At 31.6% G+C, this 27,852-nt stretch overlaps 5 protein-coding genes across 6 annotated transcripts; all 5 read left to right on the top strand.

Moving 5' to 3' along the window:
* Positions 1-1,425: 1,425 nt before the first annotated feature.
* On the top strand, positions 1,426-4,049 carry LOC100784960 (NAC domain-containing protein 90). 2 transcript variants are annotated; one of them, XM_006594864.3, is made up of 3 exons: positions 1,426-1,777; positions 1,854-2,143; positions 3,327-4,049. In XM_006594864.3, the coding sequence occupies exons 1-3, from the start codon at positions 1,624-1,626 to the stop codon at positions 3,645-3,647; spliced, it is 765 nt and encodes a 254-aa protein (XP_006594927.1). In that variant the 5' UTR covers positions 1,426-1,623; the 3' UTR covers positions 3,648-4,049. The 2 variants fall into 2 exon arrangements, with proteins under 2 accessions (XP_006594927.1, XP_003543426.1); XM_003543378.4 differs by having other exon boundaries at positions 1,432-1,777; positions 3,330-4,049.
* A 3,947-nt stretch (positions 4,050-7,996) lies between these two features.
* Positions 7,997-9,829, top strand: LOC100795360 (capsanthin/capsorubin synthase, chromoplastic). The gene has a single exon (XM_003541917.5). It carries the CDS (start codon positions 8,170-8,172, stop codon positions 9,649-9,651), a length of 1,482 nt encoding a protein of 493 aa, XP_003541965.1. The 5' UTR covers positions 7,997-8,169; the 3' UTR covers positions 9,652-9,829.
* Positions 9,830-10,868: 1,039 nt separating this feature from the next.
* LOC100784429 (mitochondrial fission protein ELM1) lies at positions 10,869-15,797 on the top strand. Its single transcript, XM_003543377.5, has 10 exons — positions 10,869-11,260; positions 11,359-11,570; positions 11,665-11,761; positions 12,506-12,655; positions 12,782-12,908; positions 13,649-13,761; positions 13,860-13,923; positions 14,025-14,118; positions 15,249-15,357; positions 15,494-15,797. Exons 1-10 carry the CDS (start codon positions 11,066-11,068, stop codon positions 15,593-15,595), a joined length of 1,263 nt encoding a protein of 420 aa, XP_003543425.1. The 5' UTR covers positions 10,869-11,065; the 3' UTR covers positions 15,596-15,797.
* Positions 15,798-16,588: 791 nt separating this feature from the next.
* On the top strand, positions 16,589-17,713 carry LOC100783901 (casparian strip membrane protein 5-like). Its single transcript, XM_014766335.3, has 3 exons — positions 16,589-16,988; positions 17,140-17,263; positions 17,364-17,713. The coding sequence occupies exons 1-3, from the start codon at positions 16,672-16,674 to the stop codon at positions 17,577-17,579; spliced, it is 657 nt and encodes a 218-aa protein (XP_014621821.1). The 5' UTR covers positions 16,589-16,671; the 3' UTR covers positions 17,580-17,713.
* Positions 17,714-21,871: 4,158 nt separating this feature from the next.
* Positions 21,872-27,487, top strand: LOC100783361 (mRNA-decapping enzyme-like protein-like). The gene is given in 8 exon segments (NM_001252697.2): positions 21,872-22,144; positions 22,230-22,270; positions 22,378-22,427; positions 22,949-23,093; positions 24,559-24,615; positions 25,534-25,660; positions 26,337-26,807; positions 27,006-27,487. Coding segments are annotated over 8 exon segments (1,107 nt in total). The 5' UTR covers positions 21,872-21,985; the 3' UTR covers positions 27,063-27,487.
* Positions 27,488-27,852: the final 365 nt, after the last annotated feature.

Genomic DNA, 27,852 nt, shown 5'->3' with positions numbered 1-27,852 from the left:
AATTTTTAATATAATTTTTTTTCTATATTAACAATATCTCAAAATTAAACTTCAAATTAGGAATTGTACGTAACGTAAATTGAACTTACAATGCTTTAACTTGTGTTTATTTCACCGATTAATAGCTCCTTTAATGGTCATGATAAGATAGGATAGGATATCATAGCAAGATAAAAATAAAATAGGATAAAAATAAGATAAATTTTAATTCTAACTAACATTTGATACGCACCATACAATAAATTAGATAATGATAGAGATATAATATGAATTATGTTGAAATGAAAAATTACTCTTTCATTAAATTGCATATAATTTTTAAAAAATTAACTTTTAATTTATTTTTCTATAAATTATGAAACTTATAAAAAATTATAATTTTAATTAAATTTGAAAAAATTATATTTTATTTATACAATTACTTTCTTAAAAATTATAAACAAATTATATATGTTTTTTAAAATTATAATTATTATTCAAATATTTTTTGAAAAAATTATTTAATTTTTGATATTTTAATTAATAATATAATTTAAATTTATGTATAAAAAGTAATATATATATATATATATATATATAGTACGCTGATTAAAATAATATATAAATACACCGCGTGTATATAAATTAAAAGTAATAGATGAACTTTATAGTAATATGTATAGAGTAAATATATAAATAGCTGTATATTATTTTACAGTGAATTTAAACAACATATTACTATGTATATTTTAATATTAAAATTATATACCCTCACTCTCTTTATATATATTAATATGTAATAATCAACGTATATTTATAATAATATGTGACAAAATATATAAATTTATAACAAAATAAATTAATATTTTACTATATATTCTATTTATTATATATATATATATATATATATATATATATATATATATTTTGCATAAAAATATAATACATATATTTTATGTAATAATTTAAATATTATAATTATTATATATAGAGAAAACTTATCTTGTCCTATTGATCTTAACTCAGTTCCTCTCTCATGATAAAATACATACTAGACCAACACGATAAAGTAAATGTTAGGATAAAATTATCATATTGTGTTGGAATAATAAACAACTAATTATAATAAGATATGATAAATTACGTTATCTCTTGACTATAAAACAGATCTTAAAAGTATATTTGGAAGAATGCAAACATAAAAATGTAACATTCTCATATTTTTCGTGTCCTCTCTCTTTTTTCCACCCACTTTATCACTTGTCATCTCTCTCTTCCATTCTTCTTCTTCTTCTTTTTATAATACACCTGGGTACTTCTCTGGTGACATCACTACGGTAAAGGATAAATAAAGAAAATATTAGCACGAAAATTAAGACTTATTCCACCCACAACCACAACAAGATTCCCGGACCCAGCGGATATATAAGCAAAAGCATCTAGCATCGACGATTCAAAGGGGATGCTTACTGGGGACAAAACCATAATAACAACAGAAAAATATACCCACAAAGACGTTTTCCTTCTCCTGTAACCGCGTGGAAGTTTCAATCACTTTTCTCATTTCACTCGGCAAATATCTCCTTTTCTTGAGCTCCTCTGTCCTCTCCATATATATTGTACGCAAACGGTAACTTAGCCAACATGGAGTTTCTCCCACCTGGTTTTCGATTCTACCCAACAGAGGAAGAATTAGTTGTCTTCTATCTACACAACCAGCTAGAAGGCCAAATACACGACACAAGCAGAGTCATTCCAGTCACTGACATCAATGGCGTAGAGCCATGGAACCTTCCAAGTACTACCACCACTTTAATTTTGTTACTATTCATTCTTTGCTGCTAAAATAGTTTGGTTTGTGTTGTTGTAATCAGCACTTGCAGGGGAGTTTTGTCGTGGAGACACGGAGCAATGGTTTTTCTTTTCACCTAGACAAGAGAGAGAGGCCAGAGGAGGCAGACCCAACCGAACCACGGCAAGTGGGTATTGGAAGGCCACGGGTTCCCCTGGCCATGTTTACTCTTCTGACAACAAAGTCATTGGGATGAAGAAAACCATGGTGTTTTACAAAGGGAAAGCTCCCACCGGAAGGAAAACCAAATGGAAGATGCATCAATACAAAGCCATTGAACACTCTCACCAATCCAACACTGCCCCTCCCAAGGTATATTCATCATTTCTATTCTAAAACTTCATTCCATTTTTTATTTCGCCAATCCTTCCATGTTATTTTTGGACTTCACTATTTTAATTACTTAATTTTAGTCTACATGACGGTCTAACATATTTCACGTTACCAACGCATGCTAATGTGACATTTTGTTATACTATTAGTCAACATTTTTGTTGTATATTATATGTCAAAGTTAGCATATAGACTAAAATGGTACGAACTAAAATAGAGAGTATAGGTAGCAAAATTGAGAATTATGAAAGTAAGAATATAAAAAGTGCAATTAAATCTTAGTGCTAACGTGTCAGTATCAAAGTTATATAAGAGTCTTCTCAAGCAATAAAAAATTATGATTTATTTTGTATTTAAAAATATTTAATAATAATAATAATAATAAATAAAAATAAATAAATTTGTGTATCTGGATGTACATTCTTAAAACAATAAATAAAATTCAATAATATCAAGACTCTACATGTATTTAGATCAAGACCAATATTTATTATCAACTATCTGATTAGTAGAACTTTAAAGAATAAACTTTTTTTCTATTCTTTATCTCTAAAAATACTAGGCTTAAATTTTTTTAGCTTTGTCTAGTGTCCTTTACTCTAAGGTAAATATTTCTCTATATTTATAATATTAAGAAGATATGGAAGTGGGTCTTTTAAAAAAAAAGAAAAATTTTATTTAAAATAATTTGATATCTCTCCATCTTTATATTTGAACATAAAAATTATTTCATATCTTTTTATCTTAATAAATTTTTTGATATAAAACAAAAATAATTCTCAAATAATTATATAAAGGAATTCTCACTTTGAAATAATGATAAATGAGATTTATTAATTTTTATCCAATAAAGATCATTATATATATATATATATATTAATTTAAAAGAATTATTGATGTCCTATTTATAATAACCAAACGATCAAAAACAATTTAAATTAAAATTACAAAGGACTCGTTTCTCTTTATTACAATTTTTATCAAAATAATAAATTTCTAATTTTAATCAAAGATTTATCAAATGAATAATTTAGTAAAACAATAAATAATAAAATTGATAACATGTTGAATTGTATCTTGTGCATGGACATGTATCTCCAAAAGTATAGTAGTAGTTGTTGTTGGTTTCATACTTCACACAAATAATGATGTTATTGTATAGCAGTTGAGGCACGAATTCAGCTTGTGTCGTGTGTACGTGATATCGGGAAGCTTTCGATCGTTTGATCGACGCCCACTGGAGATGCCAAGAATTGAGCTACGAGTTGATGGGGACAGAGGTGCTGCTTCAACAAGTACTCAACAGAGAGCAGCAGTGGTGGATGGATTAAGTTCTTCTGATACTTCTTCCCACTCTGGAGGAGGAAGAGGGGGTTCTCATATCTCAGAGGCTGGAGCAGGGTCAAGTGGAACCAATTGGAATGCTAGTAATAGTAGGGTTGAGGAACCACTTTGGGAATGGGAACAACTTAATTGGCCATGACCCAAAAGTCAAGAACATGCTTCAACCTAGCAAGACTTTATTAATTGAGAAACATATCGTTTACATCAATTTAATCTAAGTTGGAAAAAGCAGGGCGAGAAATTGATTAATTAATCATCTAAATTGTAGGCGTAGTTGGGTATAACTTCCTTCACCTTTAAGGGACAAGCAATGTAATGTAACATAATCTTTACTATTTGTTGTTTAGCATAGGATTGATTTTTCCCAGGAAAATAAGTTGGGAATAAGATCCAAACATAAAAAGGAAGGTGGTGGCGTGGATCTTGTAATTTTGTTTTAGTGACTTATTGTCTTGTAACGATAATCAATCAATCTCCTTTTCACCCCTTGAAACTTTGTCTCTTGTTTATAAAATCAAATGAAATTAATCAGTCTACTATTTGTTTAGGAATTCAATGATGTCTACGTAAATGTTTCTTTTGTTCAAATTCTATCTAGTTCGTTCACATTGTTGTGAAAAATTAGACTATTTCAAGACAGATTTTATATGGCTTGTATGACTTTCAGGTCTTAATTTTGGATCAAAACTAAAAAGTAGTGCCGTCTCTTCAATCGGTTCAAATAATTGAATGTTTTGATAAGATTTTCAACTAGCATGGTTGAGCGGGTTCATACTTCAGTGGATTACAGGTAACAGTCAACCGATCTTACGTTTTCATGTTGATGTATTGAAAATTTGGCCAATTTCCTAGTGGTTTTCCTACATCTGGGAAACGGATGGGATAAGAAATGCATACTTCGGCAAAGATTTTCAAATGCATGTTCGACATTAGCGCATTTTTTTTTCTTTATTTATAAAAACTACATATTTTTTTATGTTTTGTATAAAATAACATATGAATGGATTGTGTACAGAAATTAATCATCACCTAATAAATGATCGATTTAAGAAAAAAGTGTAACGATTCATCCAAAAACAAAAAGTGTAAGAATTGAGAAATTAAAAAGTAGAGCGCTCATTAGTTGGCTGCGAATATTGGCAACAAAGTATTTTCTTTTCTTATAATGGTTTCCCGTCGATGTCAAAGTTGCTAACGTCGCGTAAATCGATTTCCTATATATTAGGATTAACCGCTTAAGGACTAACCTAATTTCGCATAAAAAATGTAATTTGATACTTTATTTTATAAACACAGATTTTATTTATCAAACGTGAGTATACGGAGTACTCTATTCAATGTGCAAATTAAGTTCCTACAAAGTTATACTGGCCAGAAGATTGCAACCCTAGTCAGAAAAAGTAACTTAAACTTAATTTGTTCCTCTTAGCCTTCTACTAAGTCTAGGCTCTAACTTTTATCAAGCCTGAAGCATCAATAAAATTAAAATCAACAACTTAAAATACAATACTGTTATGCATCACCCAAATGGATCACCATATCCATTATCATTCTTGCTTATTTATTGGTTTCTAAACTAAGAAATTAAAGTGATGAATATTAATATTTAAATTTCTTTTGACTTTTGGAACTAGAGAGAAGGTGAGGCCATCTCCATCCTATTGGAAAACATGCTTAACAAGACCGCTTCTTAATAGAGAAAAATATGTTTTTGATTTATTTTAGTAAAGATTGATTTTGATAACTATACTTTTAAATTTATGAATTTAATTCTCTAAATTTAGAAAAATAATATGTTATAGTGAGTGCAGATAGAGGTCCTTCAAAGTCATTTTCAACTTCTACTGAATGTTAGGTGTTAACGTTCTCCTTGACAGCTAGCCAGTCTAAGTGCCGTGGATCTTCAGTAACGATAGGATCCATGAAAATTTTCAAAACATATATGTTCCACGTTCTGTGGGTAATATTAAATCTCATTAATATATCCTTTGTCTTAACTAACCTTAATAAATTGTTTTTGTGATAAGCGCAAAGAGCTATGCTACAACTATTATATGTGTATAGCTGTCTGCTGACTGAGTTTCCTGTGCCAAAATCACTCTTTTGTATGGATTAGAAATGAGATCGAGAGGAAAGAAATAAGGAGTGAAAGAAATAGTGGAGAAATAAAGTGGAAAAAATATGTATGTTAAAAGGATAGGATAAAGGAGTGCTTGAAGCCTTCTAAAATAATCAAAATTTTGGAGTTGTTCTGTTATATGGACAATATATCTTGTTTTCCAACGGAATGCTTGGTTTGAACTTGTGTAAAGTGCAAGCATCTTAACATGGGATAAGGGGAAGTATCTTATTATACGTGTATAAAGTACCATCTCAGGTAATTAATATATTTTTGAAGTTGTTAACAATTGGTTTCCATTGATGATCTTATTTAGCACTTGTGCTAATAGCTCTAGCATGGTGCTACAGTGCTACTAATCTGTCTCTGTGACGATTGATGAATAATAAACAATTCTTCCATTGTCTATCGCCTCTACTATCTCATAGAAATGAGGTTTATTAGAAGATATGGGTTAGTCATTGTGGAGCATGACTCTAAAGATTTTATATTATGCTATACTATAGACATGAAGATAACGACAACAAAATTCTTCAAATGGCAGTTTAAATGGCAAATTGAGATAATCAATGGGGCTTATTTTTGAAATTATGCAGTTCTAGGTGTTTTAACTTTTTACTTTTTGGTTAGTGTGTTGAGGTGGTACCCATACTATTTAAGACAGAATGCTGTGGGCATTCATCAACTGCAAATATGCAATTTTTTTTTATGATTGAACTACAAATATACATTAAAATATATACTAAATTTTTTACTATTTTCCATTATTATTTAGAAAATTTTAATTTGTAGTTATCATATTTGAAAAAAATGCTTATTAATATATTTTATACAAATTTCTTAAAAAATCACATGATGATTTTTTTTAAAAAAAATTACATGTGTTTTTTAAAAATGAATCATCCATAAGTTAAGAAATTAATATTATGTTACAACAACATATTTGTAAGTTAAGAAATATTTAAAATATGAGTTTAATAATTATGCATTTTTTAATATAAAATAATTTTATATTATCATTTAATTATAAACAACCATTATATGATTTTTAAGATAATACTTAAATATAACTTTGATTTCTTTATTTTGTTTAATATGTAATTTTAGTTTTGTCATTTTAAAATAAAGATATTTAGTCTTTCTATTTTAGAAATTTTATAATTTTAGTTAAATCCTTAATTTTGTCTATGTTTTATTTTATTTATTTTGATCTAGTGAAACTTTAGATCTAACATATTCATTTAGGTATTCTCAAAAAATGATATAATTAATTATAATATAAGAAATAAAACGTAGATAAAATAATTATTATAAACAAATTTATCGCACATAATTTATGATTAGATAACTATTTTTCTCTTAAAACATTACACGTAGAATAAAATATTGCAACAAGAAGGGTGATGCAAATTTTTTGTAGAAAATTAATGCTTAAATATGTTTTTGTTTTCCGTAAATTAATATTCTTTTTGTAAGTTTACTTTTAAAATTTTAGTTTATTTAATTAAGTTAATGTTTTTCCAAATTTAATCCTTGTAAGTTTATTTGTTCATGCTTAAATATGTAATTTTATTTATTCATTTTTAATTCTTATAAGTTTATGTTTTTTCAATTTTAATTCCTTTAAAATTTTAATTTTTTTCATTTTTAGTTTCCATAAATTTTTGCTAAAAATTAAAAAAACACAAAATTATAGGAACTAAAAGTAAATAAAATATATTCCAACATTAAAATTAAAAAAAAATATGAACTCATAAAAACTAAAAATTAACAATATTTTTTATTGGAACCAAAATTAAAAGAATATAAACTTACCCAATTAGCCCAAAACTAAATACAACTTTCTAAAGACTCGTGAATGATTGAAATTCATTAAATAATTTAATGCATTAATTGCATAACTAAAATTCTTCAATGAATACAAATCACAAAAAAGCGTTTCATTTGACAAACGAATTAAATGATTAAATGTTGAAAATAGAATACATTTTTTGACTGATTGAAAATAGAATACATAAACGACAATGATGATGATCTTTCAATAATTTATTCAATAACAAAATGTAAATTACCAAAATACTTATTATTCAAGCTTTTTTTTGTTTATAAAATAAAATATTATAAAATATTGCTGTATTTAATTATTTTCAAGATTATAAATAAAAAGAAAGGAAAACCAAATATTTTTCTACTCTTTTTTATTGTATTCAGTATTTTTATTTAAAAAATTAAATTCATAAATAAAAATAATAATACATAATAACTCATAATTAAATGCAAATTCAAATATAATTAATAATGGAATCACGATGTATTAAATAATTTTTTCTATAAAATACTAAACATTAAAAGTTCATTCTAAGTAAAATGAGCTAGTATTCAATATAATTTATTAAATAAGTGAATGGGAAAGCATCCTGTTGGGTGTGTGACTTGCCGATTCCTATTTGTCTGCATGTATCTTCCAATTACCAAAGTCTCTTCACTATAGACAACACATTTCTGCACAATTTTATTGCTACTTTTCTCCATCACCTAAAAAATGGGCACTAGTTTCATGCTATTTTCTCCACCGCCTCTGCTCAAGCCTCACCAAGTACCCCTCACCACTCCATTCCCTCTTCCTCAAACCCATCACACAGCATCAAGAAACAAGAGGGTCCACAGCACCAGCAAATTCGGAAACTTTCTTGACTTCAAACCCGAGAACAAACCCGAATCCTTAGATTTTGACCTTCCATGGTGCCACCCTTCTGACCGCAATCGTTTTGATGTGATCATCATTGGTGCTGGCCCTGCAGGCACAAGGCTCGCCGAGCAAGTGTCCCTCTATGGAGTTAAGGTTTGTTGTGTTGATCCTGACCCTCTTTCTGTGTGGCCTAACAACTATGGTGTGTGGAGAGATGAGTTTGAGAGCCTTGGTCTTGAGGATTGCTTGGACAAAACATGGCCCATGGCTTGTGTTTATGTGGATGATGGCAAGACCAAGTATTTGGATCGGTGTTATGGGAGGGTTGGTAGGAGGAAGCTGAAGGAGAGATTGGTTCAAGGCTGTGTCTCCAATGGGGTTAGGTTTCACAAGGCAAAGGTGTGGCAAGTTCAGCACCAAGAGTTTGAGTCCAAAGTTTTGTGTGATGATGGGGTGGAATTGAAGGGGAGTTTGGTTGTTGATGCTAGTGGATTCGCAAGTAATTTTGTAGCATATGACAAGGTGAGACACCATGGTTTTCAGATTGCTCATGGTGTTTTGGCTGAGGTGGATGATCACCCTTTTGATTTGGACAAGATGGTTTTAATGGACTGGAGGGATTCTCATTTGGGGAATGAACCCTACTTGAGAGCTAGTAATTCAAGGTTTCCTACTTTCCTCTATGCAATGCCATTTAGTTCCAATTTGATATTTCTTGAGGAGACTTCCCTTGTGAGCCGTCCAGTGTTGTCTTACATGGAAGTGAAGAGGAGGATGGTTGCAAGGCTAAGGCACTTAGGCATTAGAGTGAAGAGGGTTTTGGAGGATGAGAAGTGTTTGATTCCAATGGGAGGACCTCTTCCAAGGATCCCCCAAGAAGTGATGGCTATTGGTGGCACTTCTGGGGTAGTGCACCCTTCCACAGGTTACATGGTGGCTAGAACAATGGCTGTGGCTCCTGTTGTGGCTTTTGCTATAACTCAGTGCCTTGGCTCCACCAGAATGATCAGGGGGAAACAACTTCATGATAAAGTTTGGAATAGCATGTGGCCAATTGAGAACAGGCTGGTAAGGGAATTTTACTCTTTTGGAATGGAGACTTTGTTGAAACTTGACTTGAATGGAAGCAGGAGTTTCTTTGATGCATTTTTTAACTTGAAACCTTATTACTGGCAAGGGTTCCTCTCTTCGAGGTTGACTTTGAATGAGCTTCTTTGGTTAAGCATATCACTCTTTGGACATGCCTCAAATCCATCCAGGTTTGATATTGTCACAAAGTGTCCTGTTCCAATGGCTAAGATGGTGGGCAATATCGCTTTGGAGTACATTGGATGATGATGATGATGATGATGGAAGGTTGTGAAATGCGTGTTTAAGTTTTTGTTTTTCATTGGCTGAACTTGCATCTTGATTTGTTGAGTTGTCATTGAATTGATATATATGATAATTTAGCTGCTAATAAAAAATTAATTCAGTTCAGTTGAATGTGAAATAGACATCCACTCCTTATGCACTTTTGTCATTTGTCTCCCCTGGCAATATAGTTTTAGGATGATCTCGGAGCCACTCTTCCACTCCTTATTCACTTTTGTCGTTTGTGTATGTGTATGTGTAATGAGTAAGCTAATGAATCTATTTTTTGTGAAAAAAGTTAAACCAAACACAAACTAATTAACAGAACATAAGCTGCTTTAACAAATAGACAATGATACCAAGTTACCATGTGTATTGGATATGCGTCAATTAGCTAACTTATATATAAAATTCTTGTCAAATTTACAAAATGATGCAGTTTACTGTTTCTGAATTAACGTTGGTTGGGGCAAAGTGCCAGCAAACATGCACTTATACCACTGAGCTAGCTATGGTGACCGGTGCATATAAGAAACAATATCTTGATTAATAGTTAATTAAAAAATAAAATGAAGTTTGAAACTCGTCAGAATTACATTGTCAACCGATAAATTGTGGCACAAGTAGTTTAGGCCTTTTATGTGTACGACAGATGTTCAATTCTTTTTATGTAAATAGAGTCCTAATTGTGAGTAAAGAAATTGTCCTTTAATTAACACATAAATTAAGTTCTCTTAACTAAAGTTCTGGAATCATGAAAAAAGAATTACATTAAAGTTGTAATATATATGTATATATATGGATAAATTCAGGTTCTCTTGTTCAGAAGTAAGAGAGACAAGTTGTTTGAAATATTATGATCTCTATTTAAATATTGAAAAAAATGGTATGTCACAATGAAAATCATATAAAAATTATAAATAATAGTGTTATGCAAATTCAATGAATGATACTATTAGAAATATTCTAGGATAAAATAAAAAAAGAAAGAAAAACATAACATATATTTTCTAAAATGAGAGATATTTACATTACAATATCCTTTTTTATGATTTAAAAAATATTTAGAAAAAAATTCAAAATTATTAACGAGAGTATTTAAAATTGATAGACAAAATAAAAAAAGTTATTCTCAGAAATTGCTTCATAAATTAATAAAAAACGTGAACACATTTAATTTAGAATAGTACATTGTACAGTATTGTCCTGCATATTTTGCACCGGTGCTAGTAAGCTAGTTACGAAAGCAGGGTGAAAGCGTGAAAGTGAAAAGTATGGAGAAGTGAGTCGCCCGAAACTGCAAGCACCAACTTCCGTGTCTCCCTTTTCCATGGATCCTACTTGAATTCATTGATTGAGGGCATTCAGGTCACTTCCTTCTTCAAAGTTCGAAGCCATGCGAATTAAGCCAATCCTGCTCCCGGAGCCGCCCAGCCCGACGGCGGCGCGTGGCACTCCCGACATCTTCGAATCCGGTGTCCACACCCTCGTCCGCCGCGCCGTTGTCATCGGCAACGGTTTCCCCTCCTCCGAGAATCACAGCATCGGTTTGCTCCGCGCCCTTGGCCTCTCCCACGACCACCTCCTATTCGTACGAACGCTTATTTATTCATTTTCCGTCTCAATCTTCCAACTAACTCTTTCTCTTTATCTTTTTACACTGATTCATCATTCATCTATTTGTTGCAGCGCGTTACGAGGCCGAGAGGTGGAATCGACGATTGGCTCCATTGGTTTCCCCTTTCTCTCCATCGAAAATTTCATTACCTAATTTCCATGTTCCGCGCCTTCTCCTCCAAATCTAACTACCTACCCCTCACTTCCCACCCTAACGGCTTGTCCTCTATCCTCCAAGCCGATGCCAATCACATAGTCAATTTAGCTCGCGAAACTTATGAAAAGTCATTTTCTACTCCATTTCTTTTAACTCTAATTTGATGTGTTATGGAAATTAATTTGAATCTGATTGATATTTTGATTATTTTTTTCTTCCAGGGAGGGACCGTTATTGGTAGTTGCATCTGGAAGAGACACAATTTCTGTTGCGAGTTCCATAAAACGTTTAGCTCCTGATCTTGTTTTTGTTGTTCAGGTATGCAGTCGCATTTTATGCTGTGATTGATGGTGTTTTTCTCCAGTTAAGCAATGCCATTCAATTTAAACTGTGCCATATGTGTACTTATCCTAGATTTTGCTTCTTTGTTAAGAGTGTGCCTGCTATGATTTAGTTGGTTTTTGTTTGATTTGAAACTGCAAGATAAAGTAATGAAATAAGTTCGGTGCCTTAAAAGTTCACCAAGGGTGAAACTCATCATGTGGTTGACAAATGTTGGTGTTGCAATTACATGATAAAATAGGAGTAGCCACCTACTTTCTTGGCAAGGGAATTTTCTGTTTGTATTTCAGCTGTTACGCTAGTTCTGCTCTTGGATTCCATGACATGATCTTGAGTCTTGATAGGAGATTCCGAAGATTCTTTGCTTCTTCAATACTCTTTTTCCCTCATGTCTAGAGCTTGTCTTTCTTTTGCTTTATTTTCTTTGCATGTTACTGTTTGTTTTAATGTCTTTCCAATATTTTTGGGGCAAATACTTTTGAGACGCTTGGCTGAGGCAGACATTTTTAACTCTTAATTTATCCAATGAAAATAAATAGTACTTCGTGCTTGTTCCTAAGAAATAGTAGATCATCCATGTTTTATCAGTCATTCAGTCTCAATTTGTACTGTATGCGGTGTGGTGACTTATTGCACTTCTATACTTCTGTGGTGTTTATTGCTTCATTTAAGCATTGGCTTCAATTTGTAACTTTGACTATTTTTTTTCCTTTTGGACAGATACAACATCCAAGGTCTCATTTGAATAGGTTTGACATGGTAATTACACCTCATCATGATTATTATCCTTTGACTCCAGAAGGACAGAAGCAGGTTCCTAAGTTTCTTAGAAGGTGGATAACTCCACGCGAGCCTCCAGATAGTCATGTGGTATGTGTAATGTGCAGCATATGATGTGACTGCATTAGATTTTACTATACTGGAGATAATGCGGTTTTACTTTGATGTTAGCTATAGTCTATTGCTGAGGGTTGTATACGTGATAATTTACATTAGGTTCTGACATTGGGAGCCTTACATCGAATAGATTTTGCTTCACTTCGCAGTGCTGCCATTGCATGGCAAGATGTGTTTGCAAATGTTCCAAGGCCATTGCTCGTGGTCAACATTGGAGGCCCAACAAGTAATTTCTATTATACTTATCCTAGTCATGTTTGCTAGCTATTTCTCACAGTTTCCGTGTGGTTAAATTCCAATATCTTCTTCTTTGGGATAAATCTTTATATCATTGTAAGTGAAACTCTGGGGTGCATTCAAATGGTGAAGTTTGTGAAAAACAAGGACTAACAGTATACCCTCAGAAGAAAACAAGGATAATGCTTAGGATCCAATTGCTAGGAATGGGACTTTAGTCTCCCATTGTAAGTATGGGTTTATCAGGCCTTGGGCTCTCCAACTACAATGGCTAGCTTTCGTGGTGTGGTTCTCCCAAGATTCTTATAAAAAATCTTTGGAAATTAGGGGAATCAGCAGAGGGAAGACAGAGAGTATATCACTAGAAACCATGAGAACTTTGCAGACAGTGGGCTGACATTGAAATATACATTTTACTGTGCTGTAGCAATGGTTTAAAAGATACATTAAATTTCATGTAGAGTAACAAAACAAACATTTTACAAGGACTAAAATGAAAAAAATAAATTTGTAGGGACGAAAATGAAAAAAAACGCTAAATTGCAAGGATGAAAAATATATATTTAAGCCTTTTTTTTCCATATTTACACTTTCTCATGAATTTAATATTTAGCAGTGTTAGTATTGCACACGCTGGGGTGGGGGTGGTGGGGGGGGAGAAAAGTTTTATGTTTAGTAACTTCACTGACCAAAAGATTTACTTACTCACCCAATTTCCATTATATACAGAAAACTGTCAATATGGTGTTGACCTTGCAAAGCAGTTAGCAACATCTTTGATCAGTGTTCTTGGTAGTTGTGGGAGTGTAAGAATATCCTTTTCTGATAGGACTCCACAAAAGGTATAGTCATACCACGAAGTTTCTCAAGCAGGTATTATTAAGCGAATTTTTTTCATCTCTGACACACTTATTGTTTCCTTTATTTGTCTTTTAAACAGGTATCCAATATTATAGTGAAAGAACTTGGAAATAATCGGAAAGTTTATATTTGGGATGGGCAAGGTAAATATTTATTCAGATTTAGATTAGATTATTTAATCAGATTTTGGAAGTTTGTTTTGACTTACAATGTGGTTAATCCCTGTCACTAACACAATTTTCAGAACCAAACCCACATATGGGGCATCTGGCTTGGGCTGATGCATTTGTTGTCACAGCAGATTCAGTTAGCATGATAAGTGAAGCTTGCAGCACCGGGTATGTCTGTCAAAAGTATTTCTATGATTAGATTTCCTCACTCTGATCTCTAAATGATTTAACTGGAAATTTGGTTTTTATAGAGTCCACTGTTTTTTTTTTAATCAGCAATAAGACTTTCATTGATAGCACAAGTTGTGCAAAATTACAAGGAGAGCAGCAAATACCCCACTCACAGAACCTATATAATCTTATGACCCAAAGCACTTTTAGAGTGTCCATGAGTGCATCTAGCTAGTAACAAGCATTCTAAATATTCTAAATATTACAACATAGATATCAAATCTAAAATTATACAACAAAGTCACTTCATAATTAAAGATACAAAATCTATAAAGATGAACCACACCACCCTGACAAATACCATTAATTTGATCCTACCAAGCATACCACTGGATTTGTTTGCCATTGTTGGAAGGAAAAATCAAATTCCTTTTTATATGCCTTTAATCACTTCCACATCACAAACAAAATTTTGTGCCATACCTGATCATGGTCGCAACATTTGCCTTAAAAAATGACAGCACTTCTTTGGTTCCAAATACACCATTCAATTGCACTCCATGCAATATCCCACTAATGACCCTTCAACCCAAGAGAACTTTGGCAAAAATGTTCTGTACTAGATCTTGGCAGTGCCATGCTAGCCCCAAAGAGTTTATACCATCTCTTCCAAATTTTTTGAGAAAAATTACAAATGAACAATATATGTGATGTGTCCTCATCCTGCTCTTGGCATAATGGACAAGTAATGCCCCCATCTTCAAGTTGCACACCTCTCCTAACAAGGTCGATCTTGGAGGCTATCCTATCATAGAATACCCGCCAAATAAGAAAAGTCACCTTGCTAGGAATCTTTAGTTTCCAAAGGCCTTTAAAAATATCCACCTCATTTGTTCCAATATGCAAATTATATAGAGCTGCATAAGCGGATCTAACTGAGAATAAAGTGGAATCATATTCCACCCGCAACCAACAATCATCACCTGATAAATTATATAGACTCGACTGGGGTCTATTGATTTGTAGCTGATCCCATAAGATTTTGTTGTTGTTATTGTTGTAAACTGATAAATGTGTTTTAATTTATGATATTTGTTCTCAAGAAATCAGTTTTGTTCCTCCAACAGGAAGCCTGTGTATATTATGGGAGCTGAGCTTTGCAGATGGAAATTCACAGAATTCCACAAATCATTGAGAGAACGGGGAGTTGCTAGGCCTTTTACAGGGTCTGAGGATGTAAGTTGGATTCCTACTTACTCATCAAGTACATGAATTAAAATTAATATGTGGAAGGACGTTTGTCTTGGAATTATATATTTGTTATGAAAAAGTGTCCATGTTTTAAACGGTATATATTTCCTGAAATTTTCAGATATCGGAAAATTGGAGTTATCCACCCCTTGATGACACTGCTGATGCAGCTAGACGGGTTCATGAAGCGCTTGCTGCCCGAGGGTGGAAACTGAAGATATAGAACACATTTATTAATTCACATAATACTCAATTTTTCTTATGTTTATCGTAAAGGCCGTAACCATTTGTTGTTTGGAAGATAGTTTCCAAAATTTCATGTTTCTTTGATAGCACGAATAGAACATACCGTTTTGGGTGTTCGTCATTCTTTCTACCATAGCAATTTTCAAGGATGTAATGTAATATAAGTGTTGGAAGATTAACTGTACGATTGCAGCTTGTTAAACTGGGAGGAAATTTTTTACTTTTTTGTGCCGATTGACACATTTTAATAAATGATGTGAATAAAAAATTTGTTTGTGCTGTAAACAAAATATACTCTCTTTTTTTTTTCGTATCCTTCTAATTGTTATTTATTTGCACTTTTTTCTTGTGCTCCTTTTAGCATCGAGACGTCGGTGTACTGATAAAAATAAAAAAGTTTATATGAACTGACATTGCCAATAGGCAATAGCTGAGTTTTTATCTTGAATTAATGTAACGCTAAAACTTGCAGTGTCTTACACACGAAAATGTTATAAATTTATGATTTATGATAACTTTAGGAATGAATTATAGTGCTTTTAACTATTAGGCCTAGATGCAAAAACATGACACAATCTGCGTGTCCAAGTCCAACCAAACCCCTTGATATGTACTTGGTCTTTTTATGGCATTTGTTTTTGGCTTGAATCCTGCGACCTGCCTATATTGTTTTCGTTTATATTGCACTACGTATCCAACCCCTGCACAAAATTGAGATATATGATATACAAACAAATAAATAATTCACAAGTATATTTATTCGATAGTTTAGTTGGCGATTTTGTCACATTCTTGGTAGGAACGTTACAGAAACAAGGAAAAATGCTTTTGGTACGATGTGGAGCAAGTAAGTTATTAACAACTTCATGACAAACCTTATTAGAATGAGTCTTCACAGAAACATAAGAGCATCTTCACTAACCAACCCTGTTAATTAAATGGCTCAACCATTATGCATCCTCTATATATACACATGTAACAGTTTCAACATTACATACTAGAAAGAAACTTACTTTCTCTCCTTCAAAAGAGCACCTGCAATATCCGGTTGTGATGGACTCTGGGAAAGAGGGTGAGGCACCGGCAGCTACCACCAGCCCGGAATCGAGGAGGACCAGGAGCAATGGAAAAGGGAAAGGCATTGCTGATGCTGCTCCACCTTCTGCAACTGTAGTTTCCACAAAAGCTACCCCACTCCCAAGAGCTGGATGGAAAAAGGGTGTTGCAATCCTTGATTTCATCCTTCGGCTCGGAGCCATTGGTTCTGCTCTAGGTGCTGCTGCCATCATGGGGAACAGTGAACAGATACTTCCATTCTTCACACAGTTCTTCCAGTTTCATGCTCAGTGGGATGATTTTCCAATGTTCCAGTAAGTTTATGTTCCACAATAAAGATTTTCTCTTCTTTAGTGCTAGTGCAATTGCTATGTCACTATATGTAACACAAAAGTACATACATAAAAGAGCTCACTTAATTATTAGATATAAATATCATCCTTTTAATTGGGTCTTCACATGCAGGTTTTTTGTGTTTGCAAATGGAGCAGCAGGTGGATTCCTCATCCTCTCCTTGCCATTTTCAATTGTCTGCATTGTTCGGCCTTTCGCAGTAGGGCCAAGGCTTCTACTTGTGATCCTAGACATAGTAAGCTTGAATTATTGACCAACACATATTTTGTTCAAACAATAAATCACTTCACTTTAATACTAACTAGAAAAAGAATTGACTACAATTAATGTTGCAGTTGATGATGGCTCTAGTGATGGCAGCTGCTTCAGCTGCTGCAGCTGTTGTGTACTTAGCTCACAATGGGAGCCAAGATGCAAATTGGATTGCCATTTGTCAGCAGTTCACTGACTTCTGTCAGGTTACCAGTGAGGCTATGGTGGCTTCTTTCGTTGCAGCATTTTTCTTGATTTGCTTGATTGTGGTGTCCTCTGTGGCTCTCAAAAGGGATTGAAAAGATCGATTGGATTGGATGCTAATGGTGGTGCTTGATAGAAGTTGCTCTTCTATTGTAAAGTTGTATGAGTTTGTGGTGTAACTAATGTGTGTTGCATGAAAGTGAAAAAATCATGTTCAAGTTTGTGGTTCCATTAAATTTTCTACTTTGTAAATCTTAAGGTTTTTATGACCAACGTTCATTTCAATTCCTCTATTTTTAAATTGCTTTTTATAGAAAAATATACATGTAAGAGAAATGTTATAACACATTCTAGTTTATTAATTTTAAAATTTATTAAAAATTATAAAATTTTATAGCTCTCATATCTTATTTAATGTTTCTTTCTTTTAAATTTAATTTTTTTAATAAATTTTTAAAAATAAAAAAGAATATATTATGAGCACTTCTTTATCTTATTAACGAGAATACACAAATAATTTAATTAATATAATAAAATTATAATTAAATATATTTTTTTATTATTGAAAATAAGATATTTTCGTAGTCAGAATTTATAAATTTAATTTTAGAGACATACCTTATTCATTATTAGCTATGTTTAAATTAGATCCATCATAACACACGAATCCAATCTAATAAAAACTATAAAAAATTATTCAAAAACTGAAATTGAAAAATCTAACAAATTAATTTCATTGTTAAATTAAATCGTATTTCAGAATTAATTTTGAAAGGCAATGTAATCCATATCAAACTTATATATAAGTATATATTTTTGTTTATAAATCTATATCACTTATATTATATTTACACTTTTATTTCTTATATATTTTATAAAAGTATCACATAGTTTATATTTATGTATAAAAATATATTTAATTAAAAATATTTCTTAGCGATTATTTAAGTAAAAATATATAAATATGATTATTAAATTTTGTAAACTTATTTTTAAAAATCTATATTTGAAAATATATATTACTATATTAATATTAACTTTATATGATGATTAATATATAGATGACATATTGAGTGTTTTAATAATTCATTAGTATTTTCATTTTATATTTTATTTTTTATTTATTATTTTACCCAAATAAAAGTAAATCTAATCTCAACCATTTTAAATTAAATTTAAATTTTGAATAAACTAATTAAATCATGAATTAAAAAGGAAGTAATTATATGAGTGTTAAATATAATATAACCAAGAGGAGAATAGTAAAGGGAGAGAGTAAATAAGAGAATTTAGAGATAACAATATTATTTTGTATTCTTTCCAATAAAAATAGTCTATTTATAAGTATAAAAGATATATGAGAGAAGGGGTGGGAATGGTCGGGCTGTACTAGACCTACCTAAGTCTAATCTTTTATATTTTTATAGTCTAAATCTAAACCTGTTATTCATCACGAGTTTATTTTTAAGTCTAAGGTCGACCTTTATATAAGTCTATCAAGCTTGTTAGCTCATTTAAAAACTTGTTTCATATTAAGAAGCGTAAAAAATATTATTTCTTAAATAAAATCAAAGATTTTCATTAAAAACAATAAGACAATTTTAAACTACAATATACGGAAAAAATTTGCCTACAAACATTATAAGTACTATGCTACCAAAGTCTTTTAAGTCTCACCAAAATAAAAGAGTTCATATTTCTACTACCCATCTATGCTTATATGAATTAACTTATTTCAAACATTAATTAAAATGATTCAAATTGTCAAACTACTAAAATAATTTTATAATTAAAAAAATAATTATAACATTATATATCATATCAATAATAATATTTTTATTATAAAATATTATTTTTAAACGGATCGGTTGCTAGACTTAATAGATTTTTTTAATGTATGTGACCTAGCCTATTTAACTAAATAGGCTTTTTAAAAAAGCTTGAGTTTGATCTTTTTACTAAATGAGCTGGGTCAGATCAGGTCTTAAACAAACTGAGCTATAGGCTTGTGATAGGCAGTCTGACCTACTTTCACCCCTGTCATGTCTCAGAGATTACAAAAGATAAACATATATAAGAGGAAAGATCTTAAACCTTAATAATATATATAATATGGACAACCAGAATTAGATTACTCATAACAACTTTAACATTGATGTCTTGTCTCATGTGAATCATTATACTATCAGCAAAACATACAAAATATATCTCAAACAATTTCTTATTTTTTTATATTGCTCACTATAAAAGGCACACCACATACCATATATACATATTTATAAACCAATAAAATCATTCAAAGAAAAACATTGCGACCTTAAAAGATGTAAAAGTTATCCAACTGAATGAAATCAATCATGCACAATACACAACTTTAAAGCAAATCCATATTTCTTTTAATATATAATTAATCATGTTCATGATAAACAAAATGAACAATGATAACTTGTTAAATGTACTTGTAAATATAAAAATGGCAACATACATATATAAAACTCAAAATAATTTGAATCTCAATCACAATAAAAAACAACACATTTTATACAATGGTCTATACACTAATTCAATAAAACATTTCAAATCACATTTTATTGAATCCTTGAATTTACAAATCATTTAGGCCAAATAATATGTCTTAGGATAAAAGTATGAATTAAATCATAATGTGTGAATACGCCTGAATATAAAATCATCCAAACGTAATTCATATAAAATATTCAAATTAAAAATAGTCAATGTTAATTACATTTATAGTAATAATGAATAAAATTTATATAATAAAAAAATATTCAAGCAATTATTTTTATAAAAATACATATTTGTAACATTCACTTCAGGGAATTGAAGAATATCAATTAAACTAGTCATATAATTTTTCATATAAATTTCATATGTTTTTTCATGAGTATATAACAAATAAAGTGCAAATTTTTCTTAAGTTGTTTTTCCTTGATTTATTACTAAAAAAACACATTAAAGATGTGATTTTTTTTTAAATATCATGCTAGATAAATTTCTCCACACAATATCAATTAACCAATAATTCTAAATATTGCATATTTATATGAACACTCAATATCTAACATGTTAATATATTTATGCATAATGATAATATTAATTAATATAAATATGTTAATAAATATCATAAAAAATTACAAATATGATATCTTTGATTTTTTATTTTAAAATTATTAATTAACATTTACTTGATAATTTAGATTACATATGTGCAAGAATTATACATAATATTATAATAATATTTATGAAAAGGTAATTACCACTTTACCAGAATTGAAACATATATTAACAACAAACGAAATATTAATATAACATATTAAATAGGTGATTCAAATGCACATATAAAAACACTGTAGATATAGGAAAAATTAGTCGTGCTATGATATCATGTATAAACCGAGATAAATTAATATGAATAATTGAGATTTTAATAAATGATAAAATACTAAATTTTTCAAGAATGATGTTTTTGCATTATTTTCCTATTGGTGAGAAAAAAATATTTTTTTTTTATATTTTTATTCTTTAAGAAAGAAAAATTCTTTCTTTTTCATTTTTTGTATTTTTTTTCACCGTGACAAAGAATTATTCCTTTTTATTCACCTTACCGAAGAATGACAATTTCTCTCTTTCTCTCTTTTTTTGCACTATTTTTACATTTTTGGTGAAAAAATTATTCTTTAGTTTTTAATTTTGCATTACTTTTTCACTTTTGGTGAGAAAAATATTTTAAAAATATGGCTAATTCCATTTTTTTCTTACTATAGGAGATCCAAAGATCTTATAAAAAATATACCATGAAAGATTTAAAAGAAAGATATTTTACTTTTCTACTTCTGGTGCACATGAAAATATTATTATTTTCTCACTTTTAGTGAAAAAATATTCTTAATTTTTTTTATTTTGATAAAGTATTCAAGATTCTTAAATGATTAATTTTATAGATACATAAATAGAACATAAATACTATATTAAACATAGAATATGAATAATAAAATTAGAAAAAATAATATTTTTTTTTCATTTTTGGTTGAGGAAAAAAACTTCAATTTTTTTTAAAAGTCTTCGGAATATTTTTTGATTTTTTTATTTAATTTTATCTTTAAGACACATTTTCACATTAACATAAACAATATAACAATATACATATTAATTTAAATTAAACTATAAATAATTGAATAAATTATAAAAGATAAACATGAATAAAAAATCATAAATAATAATATATATGATAAAAGATATAAGCATCCACAATTAGATTATTTATAATATATGACGTGATTTTCCCTTTTGAAAACACACCTAGAAGGCTATATTTATGTTATTGTGCCTACAGATTAGTTAGGAGGTTTATTTTGTCATTTAGCAAGCAGAAGGATTTTCTTTGGGAAGAAGCTGAGTCTGATCGACTCAACCTCAACCTGCTTCCTGCATTGCTCTCTCCAAATTTCTAGGGTTTGGTTCAGAGAGAGAGGAACCTAAAATGTCTCAAAACGGGAAGCTGATGCCAAATCTAGACCAGCACAGCACCAAGCTTCTCAATCTCACTGTTCTCCAACGAATCGACCCCTTCGTTGAAGAAATTCTCATCACCGCCGCACATGTCACCTTCTACGAGTTCAACATCGACCTCAGTCAATGGGTTCACTCTCTTTCTATTTTTCTTACTTCTGTTTTTATTTTCATCCCATTCTCTCTCATCGCTCTCTTCCGCGATTGCTTTGCAGAGCCGCAAGGACGTTGAAGGATCTCTCTTCGTTGTCAAGAGGTTCATATTTTTTCTCTTTTTTTTATGTCACACAAATTCATCGCTTTAACGATCTAAGTTTTTGGATTCCGAGTTTATCTTATGCCTATGGCTTTGTTTAATTTCAGGAACACACAACCTCGATTTCAGTTTATTGTGATGAACCGTCGCAATACTGGTTAGTGACTCCGTCTGCTTGTGTTTTTTTTTTTGGTTGTTTTGTCGTTTATAAAAGTGGGAAAATTTTGCTGGTTATTGGAAACTGGGCGTAACGTGCAATTGATCTTCGATGATAGTATGAATCGCTGACACTTGGCTAATGTGGTATTTGGATTTGGATTTGAAAATTTGTCATTTTGCTTGTCTTGTTAAATATTTTAAGTGTTAGTTATTTTATTCCACTATGTTTGATTGTGTGAGGTGATATATTAATATGGTTTTAGAAAGTAGGTGTGCTTTTAACCTTAAAGTTATAGGATTGGGGCTTGGGTATTGGCTATCGACATTGCACACGCAACATCTTGCACTCAATAATTGTGAGTATTGTGAATTAGTAAATGCATAAACTGTAAATGTCTTTTAAACCTTGTTTTAAGGATTAAATAAATGCTGTATTCTTACTAGACTTGTTGGTGGAGAACTACCTAATGCCCATGCATGTAACTTGCATTTTACTCTTTTCCATGCTGGCATAAGCAGAAAATTTGGTGGAGAATCTCTTGGGCGATTTTGAGTATGAAGTTCAGATTCCATATTTACTGTATAGAAATGCTGCTCAAGAAGTGAATGGTATCTGGTTCTATAATGCACGTGAATGTGAAGAGGTTGCCAATCTTTTTAGCAGGTATTGCTTTTCATATGGATTAAACTATGGAAATGCAATGTGTCTCACATAGTCACATTTTTTTTTCATAATGGTAAATTGTTAGATTTTGGCAAAATATTGTTATTTTGGTGCAGCGGTAAAGTTGTGCCTTGGTGACTTGTTGGTCATGGGTTCGAATCCGGAAACAGCCTCTTTGCATATGCAAGGGTAAGGCTGCGTACAACATCCCTCCCCCATACCTTCGCATAGCGAAGAGCCTCTTGGCAATGGGGTACGAAGTTTTAGAGGGCGAGCCCTGGTACAGCGGTAAAGTTGTGCCTTGGTGACCTGTTGGTCATGGGTTCGAATCCGGAAACAGCCTCTTTGCATATGCAAGGGTAAGGCTGCGTACAACATCCCTCCCCCATACCTTCGCATAGCGAAGAGCCTCTGGACAATGGGGTACGAAGTTTTTTATTGTTATTTTGTATTGTGCATGTTTGGATTATTTTTTTTGTTCTCAAAATAGTTATAAGCATAATCTTTATGAGAGTTTCTGAAAAGGAAAAAAGCTTTTTCTTTTTTCCAATAGTTTAAGCAAATTCTGACATGGTTGTAGTGTTAGTTTTGAAACTTGATGGGTGTAAAGTTTAGGTATTTAAAATCGCTAAATGAAAGTTGATTTGGGAGAACACTTCCAAGAGATAAAGAGTAATATATCATGTCCTTTTGTCTTTTGAAAGTCAAACACTGATGTACCTATTAGGTATTAAATTGGTCAACTCTCCCCGTGCCAGTTCCTATTGGATGTTTAATTCAACTTAAGGGTTCCTGACCTATGGTGTTTTGTATGATGGTCAAATTCAATTTTCAAGCATTTGTTGAAGCCTTGAATCCTGAAATTAGTTGATGATATACCATAGATAACATATAAAGCTATATGTGCAACAATTAGCTTTGTTCTGTTTAAGGATTTGCTTTGCTTGTCAATTCTTTTTGCACATTACCATGGATTTTAGTTGTATTTTTACTATATAGTTTTTTAATGTTGCCCCATGTACCGAGATTTAAAAGTATGGTGTCTCTTGCTAAAAATTGGGAAAACTTGAATAGTTGGATTAAACAATACTGATACTCTATTATGTAGATGATTTTCCTCACAAAAACTGCAAGGAAATGTTCAAAATATTGGGCATATACAAAAAACGGGAAAACAAAGATTTAATTAGCTGCTCCATCCATTACAACTATTTCCCTGTAATGTGTCTGAGAAACTGTAGATGTTACCTGTGGAGAGAAAGGGTAGTGGAGAAAGAGGAAAATACTCAAAAAAGTCTCCCTGTTTCTCTCCCCTTTTCTTATTATTCTGGAAATGTTTTGCGTGACCCAAGTTTGTTAGCAATGTCTTTAGTTGCCTGATGTTAGCATAGAGATCTAGATTTATTTGGAACTTGTAAAAAAAACATGTATCCATATGATTCATGTATATTTGGCTATTTTTCAGGATCCTTAATGCGTATGCCAAGGTTCCTCCTAAGTCAAAGGTTTCTTCTACAAAGAGGTAATAATATGCTTTCTAACTGGTTAAGTGATTCCATGCAAGCATCTGGTCGCTCCCCCATGAATGGTGGGACTGGTTTAATCTATGATTTTCTTTTTTAAAAAAAATTCTAATCCAACTTCTTTTATGTACTCACCCATGCTCCTGACAAATGCTATGGATTTGAAGTGATCTTGATGGATGTGTTTTCTCTCTCTCACATTTCTGTTGCATGCTCTGTCTTGTCTCTATTTTGTCTGCTTCTGCTTTTGTGGGCTACTTTCTTTCTTTCCAAAATACTATCATGGATCATTCTGTACCTCTTTTAGAGGAGATCACCATTTTTAGCTATTTGTATTTTGGAACCTGTATTTTGGGGAGATCAACCCCTGTATTTCTAGTTTACTGTTTGGATTTATGTGGGATATGATGAGTATATTTATACTGTACATGTTGATATTTACACCTAGTCACATTATCATATAATTGTGTGTGTGTGTGTGTATATATATATATATATATATATATATATATATATATATATATATATATATATATTCTTATTTTGGTTGGGAAAGGGGATAAGTTTCTCTATTTTCCCATTATATTTTCGTTTTTATATGGTGTTCTATTAATGCCTGTTTCAAGGGCATTTGTGTTGCTACCGTCTTTGATGCAGAATATATGGTAGCATTGTTGCTTTCTTAGTTCTCTTCTTTCTCTTTTCTTTTTTCTATCTATTTTTTTAGGCATTAGAGAATATTTTACGCTCATTGTACTATTTCATTTTCTCTCTGAAAAAGGGGCATTTTTGTTGTGTCATCAAAGCAATATTCAATAGTTGACAGCTTAGCTAGCATACCTTAGACATTACCCATTTATTTTTGGACATTGTATACTTTGAATTTGAGTATATGGTTCTGCTTACACATATTGCAGTGAGTTTGAGGAACTAGAAGCAGTACCAACTATGGCAGTAATGGATGGTCCTCTTGAGCCATCATCATCTACTACTTCCAATGTGGCTGATGTTCCTGATGATCCATCCTTTGTAAACTTCTTCAGTGTATGTACCATTGATAACCATGTTTGTAATAGTTTGTTATTGCAATCTTTTAATCCATTCATTTATTTCTAAACTTTCTTAATCTTGATAAATAATGTGCTGATATTTGTACTGTGGAGATGGATAATTGCATGCATTCTTAGCTTGGTTGTGTGCTTTGGTTACTGGTACTTGTCTGCTTCTTTTTAATCATGTAACATGCTGATAGCTATACACTAATAGTCTTAACTCTTAACTTCTGTTTTTTATTGGAGGACACAGGATCTGAATTTAATTTACAATGACATACTGGATAAAACTATTAAACTACTCCTTATTCCATCTATAATGTTTTGAATTCTTCTTTCACTGCAAGTTCCAATTTTAGTATCTCATATTACAAGAGACTCATTTTTACATTTATCTTTTGAATTCAAACTTCAGTTGGTTGCCCCTTTTTTCGGTGTTTTCTTTGCTAGACTAGTCTCGACAATTTGAAATTCGTTTGGATGTCATTTTTTAAGCATTTTCATTGCTGGACGTTAGGACTCACTGATGACTTTGGTGCTTCACTTACGATCATTTATATTTAATTCTAATCAAATTGATATTACAAAGATTTTTTTTCATGTTTTTATTAGATATTTGTCAATTAGTTCTGATGAGGTTGATTTTTCCTGATACTTTATTATTGCAGGCAGCCATGGCTATTGGGAATACTTCAAACACTCCAATTACTGGACAACCTTATCAGTCTTCTGCTGCAATTTCTTCATCTTCAGTGCCAACTCATACTGCTACACCCACTGTTCCAACCTTACAGATACCCTCTCTTTCACAATCTACTCCTCTAATACCCCCGCTTGATGCTGTTGAGTCCATCTGCAGCAGTAACCGAACCGCAAAACTTGTGAAGCCTTCTTTTTTCGTCCCTCCCCCTTCTTCAGCAATGATGATACCCCCCGTATCTTCATCTACTCCGACGGCCCCTCCACTTCATCCTGCTGTTAATGTACATCGCCCATATGGTGCTCCACTGCTACAGCCATTTCCACCGCCAAATCCACCACTGTCACTTGCTCCTGCTGCTTCTCCCTCTTCCTCTCCAAACTATGGTTCAGTTATTTCCAGAGAAAAGGTTCGAGATGCGCTTATGGTGCTTGTTCAGGTTAGTCTACTTGCTTGGTGCTTGCCTATGATATTTCTGTGTAGGAAATTCAATGATCTTAAATGACTGTCGGGGAGCAAATAATTTTGTATGCTCCTGTCATATCATAATGTCATTCTATTTCATACCAGTGACAGATTATTATTATTATTATCATCATCATCATCATCTTATTTTTGTTTTATGGCTGTCTGGCAGGACAATCAATTCATTGATATGGTCTATAGAGCACTGCTGAATGCTCATCAATCATGACTTCCACGAGGTGTTTAATTATCATCTCGCTGGATGAATTGTTTTTTGGGCTGAATTACTTTTGCTATGCTTTTTAGGCCAGGCTATATATTATGTCCTAAACTTTGAAATGTTTCAGTCATATTTAATTTGTAAAATTGGTTGTGCTTTGTGGTTACCATTTTGATCTAGCTAGTTTCCTATGTCACTGTTTTTAGACAAGTCATCGCAATTTAACTGCCATATTAACTGTATTAGTTAGGTGACATGGCAGGAAATGGTGAGGTCCAGATGAATGGTTGTTAGCAATTCGGAACTGATTTTACAAATTATGTTGATCGACTGAAACAAATCTCCAAGTTATAGGGGGTGCAAAGGTTGTTATTGAGCCTTGTTTATTGTGTATTTTATTAAATTGTTTTGTCAAAGACGACTTTGTATAGCACCATTGATCAGTGTTTCAGAGAAATTGTACTGTGCCACTGCTGCATAATGTAAGTATATAATCAGCCCGATCTTTTTGATGGATTACGAATAGTTGAGAATATCATTCTTCTGATGACAAATCAGTTCCCATTTCCTCACCATATTGCAATATTTCAACGTCAATCAACCAGATAGTTGTAAATGAATATTCACTTTGATCACTTCGTTGTGGTAGAATTTTTTAACACATCTAAGTATTATACTGAAAAATGCAAGCTCAAGTAGTTGACAACTTGTTTTCCAATATTTGGCTACCTTGGATGACCATTCATTTAGTTTTTGAGACCTTTTCAGCTGAAATAAGCATTTAATTCCAAACATACAA

Source organism: Glycine max, chromosome 13 (assembly GCF_000004515.6).
Source record: "Glycine max cultivar Williams 82 chromosome 13, Glycine_max_v4.0, whole genome shotgun sequence".
NCBI lineage: Eukaryota > Viridiplantae > Streptophyta > Magnoliopsida > Fabales > Fabaceae > Glycine > Glycine max.
This window is presented reverse-complemented; position numbering and strand designations above follow the sequence as displayed.

Coding starts and splice junctions, on each gene's coding strand:
- LOC100783901 (XM_014766335.3), top strand. CDS start 16,672: ATGGACTCTGGGAAAGAGGGTGAGGCACCGGCAGCTACCACCAGCCCG. Junction 16,989..17,139: donor GATGATTTTCCAATGTTCCA/GTAAGTTTATGT, acceptor CTTCACATGCAG/GTTTTTTGTGTTTGCAAATG. Junction 17,264..17,363: donor TACTTGTGATCCTAGACATA/GTAAGCTTGAAT, acceptor TTAATGTTGCAG/TTGATGATGGCTCTAGTGAT.
- LOC100795360 (XM_003541917.5), top strand. CDS start 8,170: ATGGGCACTAGTTTCATGCTATTTTCTCCACCGCCTCTGCTCAAGCCT.
- LOC100784429 (XM_003543377.5), top strand. CDS start 11,066: ATGCGAATTAAGCCAATCCTGCTCCCGGAGCCGCCCAGCCCGACGGCG. Junction 13,924..14,024: donor TTATATTTGGGATGGGCAAG/GTAAATATTTAT, acceptor CACAATTTTCAG/AACCAAACCCACATATGGGG. Junction 15,358..15,493: donor CTTTTACAGGGTCTGAGGAT/GTAAGTTGGATT, acceptor TGAAATTTTCAG/ATATCGGAAAATTGGAGTTA.
- LOC100784960 (XM_006594864.3), top strand. CDS start 1,624: ATGGAGTTTCTCCCACCTGGTTTTCGATTCTACCCAACAGAGGAAGAA. Junction 1,778..1,853: donor AGAGCCATGGAACCTTCCAA/GTACTACCACCA, acceptor TGTTGTAATCAG/CACTTGCAGGGGAGTTTTGT. Junction 2,144..3,326: donor CCAACACTGCCCCTCCCAAG/GTATATTCATCA, acceptor GTTATTGTATAG/CAGTTGAGGCACGAATTCAG.